The 12,498-nt window shown below is 37.1% G+C and overlaps 1 protein-coding gene across 2 annotated transcripts in view; it reads right to left on the reverse strand.

Moving 5' to 3' along the window:
* The window catches only part of SLC2A13 (solute carrier family 2 member 13), a 462,624-nt gene that overhangs the window by 111,202 nt on the left and 338,924 nt on the right, over positions 1-12,498 (reverse strand). Inside the window, exons 5-6 of one of the 2 annotated variants that reach the window (XM_082635384.1) lie at positions 9,438-9,601; positions 3,033-3,153 (exon numbers count right to left, since the gene is read on the reverse strand). The exons of the other annotated variant lie outside the window; for it this stretch is intronic. Coding sequence (XP_082491510.1) covers positions 3,033-3,153; positions 9,438-9,601 — 285 coding nt within the window. The remainder of the gene's footprint in view (positions 1-3,032; positions 3,154-9,437; positions 9,602-12,498) is intronic. 2 annotated transcript variants of the gene reach the window in all.

Raw genomic sequence — 12,498 nt, forward strand, 5'->3', positions numbered from 1 at the left:
CACAAGTTAGAGCCCTGGTCCGGGAAGATCCCACATGCTGCAGAGCAACTAAGCCCAGGCGCTACAACTACTGAGCCTGCACTCTAGGGCCCGCAAGCCACAGCTACTGAGCCCATGCACCACAACTACTGAAGCCTGTGCGCCTAGAGCCCATGCTCCACAAGAGAAGCCACAGCAGTGAGAAGCCCATCGACACAACTAGAGAAAGCCCGCGCGCAGCAACGAAGACCCAATGCAGCCAAAAATAAATAAATAAAATAAATAAAATTTAAAAAAAAGATAGATACTAAACCATCTCTCCTTTGTTATAAGGCAGAAACTAACACACCATTGTAAAGCAATTATACTCCAATAAAGATGTTAAAAAAAAAGATAGATACTAAAACATCTCTCCCTTTAAATCTGTTTTCTTTGTTCAATTTTCCTATATGGATCATTCCAAGAGGAAAACATACCACCTATACTTACAGCATGAACATTACTCATCCTAAGGTCAGGCGAACATGACTGTTTCATGTTTATCTCCTTTTTAATTTTTATTTTTCTTCCAGTCTTATTGAGATATAACTGACATAAAGCATTGTGTAGTTTAAGGTTTACAAGTATAATGATTTGACTTATATACATCATGAAATGAGTATCACAGCAAGTTTAGTGAATATCCATCATCTCATATAGATATAAAATTAAAGAAATAAAATAAATCTTTTTCTTGTGATGAGAACTCAGGATTTACTCTCTTAACAACTTTCATATATGTTGTATATTGTATGTTTCATGTTTATTGTAAAGAAATGGGAAATGTGTATAGGTAGTTTTAACAACAACAAAATCAGTAAGGGGACTGCAGATATATTTTATAAAATCACTCAGACTATAAATACATGTTATCAAATTCTCACAAAACCTAATACGTTACTCTGAAAGAAAGCACACAAGAAATAAGTGTTTTGCATACTCAGTGACTCCCAGAGGACATCTAAAATTTGGTTCTGTTTTCAAAAATTGCTGCCCATTTTTGTGATAAGAATAAAATTAGGTTGTACCACTTCTCTCACTCCACTACAACTTTATCTTATATTGGTAGGTGATAGTATATTATTGTCACTTACCTATATTGGTAGGTAGATGATAATAACTTAGATGGATCAGGAGGATTAATAGATTGATGATCATAAATTGCTGTGCAATGAATTATACTATGGCAATAAATATTTTTATTTAAACTTTAAAAGTCGATGTCAGGAAAACTATTTCATTATGGAAATCATTAGAAAGTTAGTTATTCCTTTCCTATATCAGAACTTCATAAAAAAATTTTTTCATATTCTCTGGCTGACTTTCTGCCTTTGTTGACTTGACAGTGTATCAATCTTATTCTGAATCTAAACTGCTGCATATAAATCAGACACCAGATCTAGAGGGTATTCTAAGTTGCTCAAACAATAGTAATTTTTTAATAATTTGTTAGAGGTAACTGTGTTAAAAAAACATTTAACTTAATATATCTGTCAAGAAAAACAAAATTAGAGCATGCAGAATTCTAGCAATGGTCTGTCATCTTTCTAGCAGTTGAGGTGATATGTCCAAAGAAAATAAAGATCACTACATCCAGAAATAGTCTACGCTAAGGGTAACTTCTTTTAAGACACCTTTCAATCTCCTTTAGAACATAAAGACTGTTAAAAAAAAAACAAAACAGTAAAGCGATAAACATATAAGCTATTCATTTCCAAAGGCAAGTGGATATCACAATTAGCAACCAGAAAGACATAATAATATATGTCTTCCTCATTGTTGTAATGAGAAGGCACCATAAATTCTGTTCAAGGAGAAGCTCCTAGTGATTCCAAGTGGAATTTATTATATCAATGTAATGTTTTAATTTCACATAGGAGTATCTGACTTAATAAATCATTTACCCATTGATTTAAGACTTATGTCTGGTTGGTTGTAGCTGAAGGAATATCATTTTTTGTTTTTAAAGCTATTGTATCCATATATTTTAAAGGGGTCGCTAGCCTTTCCAGCCACTAAAATGAAGTAAAAAACTTTGAAACTCTCCTGACACATTTATTTTTATTTTTATTTTATTTTTTTTTTCTTTTTGCGGTATGCGGGCCTCTCACTGTTGTGGCCTCTCCCGTTGCGGAGCACAGGCTCCGGATGCGCAGGCCCAGCGGCCATGGCTCACGGGCCCAGCCGCTCCGCGGCATATGGGATCCTCCCAGACCGGGGCACGAACCCGTATCCCCTGCATCGGCAGGCGGACTCTCAACCACTGCGCCACCAGGGAGGCCCCACATTTATTAATTGATCTGTTCAATCATTCAATCTTTAATTAATTCACTTGCTCATTCTTCAGTCCATCTGTCAGCCCATGCATGCATCCAACCATTTCTCCATCTATCAATCTATTATATAGGGTGTAAACTGTTAAACTTAATGAGCTCTTAAACCTGCAGCTGACCATTAAAACACTCTCTCCTACCAACTCTTTCCACTTTCTATTGCTCTGCAAGAAACCTAGTAGTGAGAGGAAACATTATTTTCTGCTTAAGTGAATGAGGTGATACCTGTGGAACACATTGAAGATTAATTGCTAGAATATCCAGATGATAAACAACTGTATCAGACATGTACATCATGGAAAAGTTTAATTACTGATGAAAGTTCTTTATTTCCTCTAGAATGTAGATGTCACCGAGTCATATACGATATAAAATAGTTCCACAGTATTCCTGCTTAGACTCTTCAATATATATACTTTCAACTTCCAGAGAAACATCACCAAAATTGTGTCTAGTAACTCACTTTTCCTTAAGCATGCATTTGCACATGCTGTTCTTTGTATATGCTCTTTCTCTTCCTGGTGGTCCCTCCCTAACACCTTTCCCATTTTCTTCCTTTCCACCATTAAGTCTGGATACCTAGCAAGATCCTACTCACCTTTCCTATTTTAGGAAAGTTACAAGCAAAACAAAAAAGTTACCAGAGTTAGGTTAAGGAAGGGGACCATTATAAAATCTCACCTGTATCTTGTGCAAGAAGTGTTCTGATCTAAAGGAGCTATTGGATTAAAAGTGATGGGTGGAGAAACCTGGGCTGATAGCAGAAATCCCAAAGCAAGAATAATGAGTGCTACGGTGGTACCTAAAAAAAAAAAAAAAGGAAAGAAAAAAAAAAGTTTTACATCAGAGAAGAATTGACAACATTCTTCCAAAGTGGACTGGGTTTGGCAAGACATATCTCTAAAAAAATACCTTGATCTATCTTCACTGGATTAAAAAAAAATGATCCTTACACATATATATTGTCATAAAAACTCACTAGAATATTCACTGTGAGAAATGACAAGAGTAAAATGCAAATCAAATACATTTACTAGCCAAGCAGTAGGTTGGTTAATAACGTTCTAAACAAACACCATCTTGGATTGCTGTCTCAAAATCAATTAATGTAACCAACATTATTGAGTGCCTAATATGTTAGAAGTATGAAAGGCAACAGATTTACACCAAGTGTTCCTTTCATTACCAAGAAAATTGTTCTAGTGTCATTCAATCGGCTAAGACCCAAATAAGTAAACTAAAAAGTAACAAACTAAATATATCAAAAGCAGTTGAAAGAGTTTCTCATTAAAAAGGAGTGGCATTTTGTAAAGACTTAAAATGTCAGAAATGACATAACACATATATTCAGTTGTCTTTCCTGTTGGCACTTGGAAGTGGAATATTTGTCTTTGACTTTAAGGTACAGAATGTGATTATATGTATCACTTAAAAAGCTCATTTTTGAGTCCCTGATAGAAATACTGATAGTAAATAAGAAAGTTTTCAAATTTCTGACTATTGTTCCAGCCATTGTGAGGATTAAAAAAAGGGTCATGGGAAGAAAGGAGAAAGAAAATATGGCTGCATTTGTTTGTACAATTTGAATGAGGCAACATGTTTAAAATATGGAATTCAGGGAGGTCATTTATGTAGCAATAAAGTTTCTATGAGATAAATGGGAAAGTAATTTAAGAATGACCAAAAATATTTTTTAAATGGACAAAAGAACAACTTTGGGACGCACTGTGAAAGTGCAATTGGATTACATAATAGGTTTGTGTTTAAGATAGAGGGGATGTGTCAAATTAAGCACTGTGGTTAAGTCCTAGCTCTGCTGTTTCTTGACTCAGTGATCTTGGGCAAAACACTCGACCTTTCCAAAATTCAATTCTGTCTGCTGAAACTGGGGCTTAGTGAGAATGCTCACCTTGCAGAATTGCAGTGAATTTTAAATATCACAATACATTTGAAAGATTTTTATAATGCTAAAAAATGTTAATTATTGTACTATAATTATCATTAGAAACAGCAGCAGCAGAATATTTTTAAAACTCTGGAAAAAAGTTGAAAAAGGGGAAGGAGGCTTGAAGAAAAGATCAGAAGCCATTTTACCACACCAGGCTGAAGAGGCATGAATCTAAAATCACAGTTCATTTTCCCCTTGTTGGCTTAAAATTCAAACCAGAACTAGGAATAGTTTGAGGTATTACTTTCTCAAAAACTACCAAGCCCTGAATTGGGAAACACAACAGAAGTCTGTCTCTTAGAAAGAGAAAAGATATATTAGGCTTGTAAATAAAAATTATCCCTCTCTCCTCAAACAAAGCAAAATAAACCATAGTTTTACTGTTACTTGTCTATGAAAGAAGCTGGGTCCCCAAGTATTTTCCCAAATTACCTACATAGAATATTGTCATGGGACAGATAAGATTTGTTTCAACCTGGAAAAGTTGATACTTTTGGATGTGAAGGAAAGATGATACTCTTCTTTCATAACACTACTTAAATAACTTGTCTGTGATAAACTGTAAACTCTTAGATGGTGTACCTAACACAAACTAATATATGTTTAATTCTAGTGACTAGCATAGAGCAGATCCCATAGTACCACAGATTTTTGCAATACTGGCTATTTTTGAAGAAAACAACAAAACATGTTAAGACTATTCAGTTGAGGTCATAGGGTTAGTATGGGACAAATATACTAGATGAGAGTTCTGCAGTATGGATATTATATCTCTTGGATCCATCTCTAAAAAAGTCCAACCAACTTGCAAAATTTGGGGAAAAAACCATTTTGGATATAAAAAAATTCCTAAATGGTTGAAGGTTTATCCTTCTTAAACACAAATTTATTTTTATTTTGACCCATTGGGGATGGAAATCTTTTAAAAGTCAGTATCATTCCTTTACTTTATTACATATAGTAGTATTTCTCAATCCTGCCTTCCTATTGGAAAGCAAATCTTTAGAATGTACCTCAACCTCTGAATCAGAGTCTCCAGAAAATGGGGATCTGGTAACATGACTCCACAGGTGATTGTGATACCCAGACAGGGTAAAAATCCTTATGAGACGATAAACTCCTTAAGGGAAGGGAATGGTGTCTTATTGGACTTTACTTATGGAATACATTTTTAAAACGATCACCTTGCCCTTCATATACTCATATATCTTTAAGGCTTAAAACTACTTGAATTATCTATTTCCTTTAATTTAACAAATTACAGATGTTTTATCAGTCACTTGTTAGTATTTAAAGTTGTTATAGTTGTTGTCAATGATCCATTATTGCAACCTAGATTTGAGTCCAATACAGGAAGGCCTTGTATGAAAGGATCTTCTCCACTGTACTGGGTAGGTTGGGGACATTCTTTATATTTTAAGAGAAGAGTCCCTCTTAACCAAGTATACTGTCACATTTTGGAATTCTGATATCATTTTCCTAATAAAAATGTTCTCCATAGGAGGTGAAGTGTGTTGGATAAATAGCATTCTCAAAAACATCTGATGAAATAAGTTACCTTAATTACCTGGTACAGGGTTTGGATTATTAGTAAATACTCAGAAAAAAATAATTTCCCTCCCTAAGACTCTAACAGAACACACTTCTTGTGCATAAGTATCACCTGCACATATTCCAGACCTCATCTTCAGAGATTCTAATTTAGTTGATCTGGGGTTGGGTCTCAAGAATTCACAATTTAAAATAAGTATCCCTGGCAACTCTGATGAAGACAGCCTGTGAGTAATGTTTTAGGAAATATTCCACTACCAAAATATCTGGCAGAAAATAACACAGTGTTTCTGGTTTTCTGATTTATAAGCAATAAAGCTACATAGATATAAGCCTTCCTCTATTTAAAAGGATCAAGAGGTTGTCATTAAATTCGTAATATTTACAAGAAAGACCAGTTCTCTTAGGGAGCTTTGAAAATATTAAAAGTCAGAACACCACAAAATGTCCTACATTTAAAATTATTCATGGACTATATATTTTACATTTCTTTGTATAAAGCGTTCTTTTGCCCTGGTTTAACTAAATACAGTTTATTTGTAGTAATTTTTAAAGAACAAGTTCCTATTGAAAAAGTTATTTTGATAATGTTTTTTTACTATTTTTCACCCTATATAATAAAATAAACCATAATAAAAACACAAAATAGGGAATAAAACTTTTGAAGTTAAAAAATTCTAGGCTAATTTAAGAAATTTTAAATAGAATAGTATTCTAATACTTAGCAGTGGTAGAATACCACATATATTATGATTTATTTTATTAGGTGAAAAATAGTGAAAAAACATATCAAGTTAATTTCTTTAAAATTTTAAAAATAAATAAATAATTAAATTCTTAAAAAAATTTTTTTTGGTGCTAATTCTTTAAAAAGTACTACAGGGCTTCCCTGGTGGCGCAGTGGTTAAGAGTCCGCCTGCCGATGCAGGGGACACGGGTTCGTGCCCTGGTCCGGGAAGATCCCACATGCTGTGGAGCAGCTGGGCCTGTGAGCCATGGCCGCTGAGCCTGCGCGTCCGGAGCCTGTGCTCCACAACGGGAGAGGTCACAGCAGTGAGAGGCCCACGTACCACACACACAAAAAAAAGTACTACAAATAAACTGTATTTAGCTAGACACAGACAAAGAAATTCTTTATACAAAGAAATACAAAATATATAGTCCATGAATAATTTAAAGGTAGGACATTTTGTGGCTTTTAATATTTTCAAAGCTTGCTAACAGAACTGGTCTATCTTGTAAATATTACAAATTTAACGACAACCTCTTAATTCTGCAGGAAAGAAAACTGCCTCCAGGTTGCTCATAAAGGCAGTCCCTGGAATCTCTTGGTCTTTCCCCCAAGTCTTAATACTTTCTTTTAATAGTCAGGGATGGGCTCTGGAAATCCTTGGGGCAGAGGACCTACGTGGAAGGGTGAAACATGACATCAGCAAGAGGAGTTCAGGAAAGTTTCTGGATTCTGATGCAAGTTGATTTTACTTTATGGTTAAAACAACAAAGAATCACTCTTTGGCAGTAACACTACTGTGATAGCAAAATGCTTTGGGCATTTTACTGTCTGTGTCAGGCACTGTTTGAAATGTTATACGTGTATAAATGTGTTTAGTCTTCATTAAAACCCTATGAAGTGGGGATTATAATTAACCCCGATTTACAAATGAGAGAATAGAACCTTGCTCAATATCACACAATTCAAACCCAAACAGTCTGGTTTTATATCTACAATGCCTCAAAATCCTGGAATACAACAAACGAAGGGACAGAGGCTGCCAGTAAAAGCATTTTCCCATCTCAAAAATCAGCATTTTTCTCCAAATCTCAAAACCCAAATCCCAAATTCAAGACCTGAAATTCTATTTAAAAAATAGGCCTCTTGAGGTAGCAGAATACTAATGCCCTGTCAAAGAAAGTGTGTCCATTTAAAAATCTTTAAAGCAGCTATTACCTCTTCTTAGAGTTGACCTGAACCTCAGGCGTCAGCAAATCCAATTTTCAACCCACTGTAGGAATTTGTTTCTAGCACATCACTGCCTGATGGCCATCTACCCTTTTGTTGAGAGTTTACCATCCTAATGAGGCAGCCCAATTCATTGTTGGATAGCTCTGATTATTAGGAATATTTTTCTTATATTAAGTAAAAAATCTATGTCCTCATAACAGCTACCATCTGTGAGAATATCTATTAGGTGTCTCTTTAGTCTTTTTTCTGGGCCTAAACACTTCTGGTTCCTTGAACAGGTTTATAAATATGTGGTTTTTAACCCTCACTTGTCCCTCACCTTTCCTCACTTACCCTCCCGCTACCCTATATACATTGGCTGTTGCGATTACCTTTGCCTTTTAATCAGACAGTCTTCCCCCTGCCTTCCCCTCAGTGCTGACACTGCAGTTCAACTTACATTATTGAACTCAAGGCTTCCACTCAACGCAAGAACAGAGGGCGGAAGTATTCCACTCTTCCTTCTGGAGTTAAGGGTCGGAGGGAGTATATGCTCTTAATAACTGGGTATGAAACTCCAAATGTATTTTCTCATCAAAATCTGGGACAACCGCCTTGAGCAGTTCTATTAGATCAGTGGGTTTTTTTTTGTTGTTGTTTTTTGGCGGTACACGAGCCTCTCAACTGTTGTGGTCTCTCCCGCTGCGGAGCACAGGCTCCAGACGCGCAGACTCAGCGGCCATGGCTCACGGGCCCAGCCGCCCCGCGGCATGTGGGATCTTCCGGGATCGGGGCACGAACCCGTGTCCTCTGCATCAGCGGGCGGACTCTCAACCACTGCGCCACCAGGGAAGCCCTAGATCAGTGTTTTAGGTATAATTTAGTTAAAATAGAATTTAGATAATGCAGGCCTGGAAACTTTACATTTTAATAGAAAAATGTATTCTTACTCTAAATAAACTTATAAAGGAGCTATTAGAGGACAGCTAATTGATAAGTAGGAATCTGCTTGTATATTTGAAAAAGATTAGAAAATTATATGATGCAAACATGTGAAGACAATGACAGAGCTGGGTCTCATTTTGGCAAGTGAAACAGCCCTTGCATTACAGAGAAATAATAAATGGAATGGGTGGGATTTAAAGACAAAGATACTTGAACGTGAGAAGGGGTTTTCTTATTTAGTTATCATAGGAAACATACTTAACCAACCAGAATTTACACTAGGATTTAGGCCTCGTTCAAACACAAAAAGAGTCTGTCCCTGCTTTGTGAAGAAATTTATGGTTCTAATGTTCCACTGTTGAAAGAACTTTGAAAAAAAATGCTCCAAATTTACTTCCACATTATCCCAAATTTTAAAAAACTATGTTAAAAACTGAGTTTATGAATACCAAGTTTTCTTTTTCATTTTGTACCTTTGAGCAAAACTCAAAATAATAACAGCAAAATGCTACCCTCAGTAGGTTCAAATTGTTATTACAATTCTAATTTCTAGTTATATATCATAATAAGTTCTTATTAAAAAAATTTTCAGAGGAACTCTATTATTTAGTTATGAAAACTATATCAGAAGTGGTACTGTATTTTAAAAGGTTAACTTGTCATTAGAGAAAAGTTTTTAACTGAATTCTTCGGCACCTACCTGCTAAACTACCAAACGTAAGCTTTCTGCGACCCACTTTCTCAACAAGCCAGACACCCACAAGTGTGAAAAGGAAATTTGTGAAGGCTGTAACTGAAGCCAGCCATATTGCAAGTCTGTCATCTTCAACACCAGACATCTGCAGAATGGTTGCACTGTAGTACCTGGGAGGCAAGAATAAAACAATTGTTGTTAGTTATTCATATAGAAAAATATCTACCCGACTAAAACAGACCAGGAATAACTATTAATAACACCAAGTTAAGATGGGAGTTCATGCAAACTATTTAAAGGATCACAATATAGAGACTGTGTTCAGATGAATTCATTTTTAACTTTGTATCAGTAAGAAGAAATACTCAAGCAAGTGAATAGAGGGCTGAAGCCTTTAAAAGTTGAATGTACCCCACACCTAGGGACAGTTGACAGATGGTAGTTTCACTAAAACTACCAAGGATAAAGCTCCAACTCCATGGAATGAATCAGAAGTTACCATACACTGTAAATTTATGTACTTAAAAAAATAAAGAGAACTGCTACATATACTAATAAAAATGTGATATAATGGCAAAAATCTGGTACAAGTAAAGAACTTCTTCAAAGACACAAGGAGTAAGAATATATCAGTTTATCTGGCATCTGGTAAGGAGATAAGAAACTTACATTATGTACACAAAGAATGTCTTTGTGGTTCCTAGAAAGGTATACTCTTTAGTAAGCCTCCAGCACAATGTGCCTAGTTAGGTTCTATAGACTCATTTTGTTCCAAATGAATACACTGGAAACTGGCTCTAAAAAATCATGCCAACTTGTTGACACACAATGGGAGATATGTCTGGTACGTTTAAAGTGACATGTTTCTCATAGGACATTTCTTTTCCAGGGGAAACATCAGTAGCTGTATCAGAAGATTACTTAAAAGCGGCCCTTAAAACAAAGGAAGCAAAATACTCCTGGCAAATCATCTATGAAATGTGACAAAATTAAAATCCTGAAGATACATTCTGAACCATGGCTTTGCCTAGCTTTTAAGCCATTCCAAAACAAGTTAGCTTTACCCAAATCCAACAGTTGGCATCTGAGCAATGTATTCAATCAAGCTGGATATTTCCATAGTTACAATCTACAGTTTCTGGATATTAGGCAACTTTTTCATAATATTTCAAAAATAAAATCTGTTTGAATACATTTAAGTCTCATTGATTCATCAATGACTGCTGTTTACTATTTTTAAAATTCTTATTTTATTTTTAAAATTTTTTATTGGAGTGTAGTTGATTTACAATGTTGTGTTAGTTTAACAAGGTGAATCAGTTATACATATACATATATATCCATTCTTTTTTAGATTCTTTTCCCATATAGGTCATTACAGAGTATTCAGTAGAGTTCCCTGTGCTATACAGTAGGTCCTTATTAGTCATCTATTTTACGTACAGTAGTGTGTATATGTCAATCCCAATCTCCCAATTTATCCCTTCCCTCTCTTGCTCCACTGGTAACCATACTTTGTTTTCTACATTTGTGACTCTATTACTGTTTTGTAAATAATTTCATTTGTACCATTTTTTTAGATTCCACATATAAGCAATATCATATGATATTTGTGTTTGTCTGACTCAGTATGACAATTCTAGGTCCATCCATGTTGCTGCAAATGGCAATACTTCATTCTTTTTTATGGCTGAGTAATATTCCATTGTATATATGTACCACATCTTCTTTATCCATTCCTCTGTTGATGGACATTTAGGTTGTTTCCATATCTTGGCTATTGTAAATAGTGCTGCATTGAATATAGGGGTGCATGTATCTTTTTGAATTATAATTTCTTCTGGATGTATGCTCAAGAGTGGGATTGCTGGATAATGTTGGGCAGGGCCATGTTAAGGGGTGCATTTTGAGGTAGCTATGTGCTCAGTACGACTTTAGGCAGCCTGTCTGCTAATGGGTGGAGCTATGTTCCTGTCTTGCTGGTTGTTTGGCCTGAGGTGTTCCAGCTCTGGAGCCTGTAGGCTGTTGGATGGGGCCGCATCTTGGTGCTGAAATGGGGACCTCCAGGAGAGCTCACGCAGATCAGTGTTTCCTGGGGCCTCTGCCACCAGTGTCCTTGCCCCCACAGTGAGCTACAGCTGACCCCCGCCTCCTCAGGATACCCTCGAAGACCCCTAGTTAGGTGTAGCCCCGGTTCCTATGGAGGTATTGCTTTGTGCTGGGTCCCAGTGGACCTGAGACCTTTGTGCACCCTCCGAGAGTGGAGTCTCTTTCTCCCTGAGTGTGGAGCTCCTGCACTCAGGCCCTGCTGGCCTTTAAAGCCAAATGCTCTGTGGGTTCTTCCTCCTGATGCCTGATCCTCAGACTGCCTTGGAGGGCTATTTTTATGTGGGAACATCCCTGTGTAGGCTGTGTGGGTTTAATATTTTTTGGTGTGAGTGCTGTTTTTAGTATGGATGTCTGTTACCTCTCGCCTCAGTGCATGCTGGCTGTTATCCCCTTGATAGGAGGTGTGACTGTTGTTGTGGTGACCAGAGCCCGCACTGGATATTGAGCAGGGCCTGCCCTTTGCTCTGTGGTTGTCACTGTCCTGTCAGGGGCAGGGCCTGCTCCTTAGATGTTGGAGTAGAGGGCCCCAGATCTGTTTCTATTTTTTTTTTTTTTTTTTTTGCCGTACGCGGGGCTCTCACTGTTGTGGCCTCTCCCGTTGTGGAGCACAGGTTCCGGACGTGCAGGCTCAGCGGACATGGCTCACGGCCCAGCTGCTCTGCGGCACGTGGGATCTTCCTGGACCGGGGCACGAACCCGTGTCCCCTGCACCAGCAGGCGGACTCTCCACCACTGCGCCACCAGGGAAGCCCCCCAGATCTGTTTCTGAGCTGTGTTTCTGAGCTGTGGTATGAGGTAGGCAGGACTGGAGCACTTCCACTGGGAGAGAAGCCTCTGAGTTTTCCTCTTCTGGAGCTGTTCACTTGTAAGTGTACTCTGCTGTGTCACTTTTCACCCGTTGTGCGGGCTCACAAATTACACTGTTGTTGGAAATGGTCTCAGCCCCATTTTAACCATG

The sequence above is a fragment of the Mesoplodon mirus genome (assembly GCF_964341445.2).
Source record: "Mesoplodon mirus genome assembly, chromosome: 11".
Lineage (NCBI taxonomy): Eukaryota > Metazoa > Chordata > Mammalia > Artiodactyla > Ziphiidae > Mesoplodon > Mesoplodon mirus.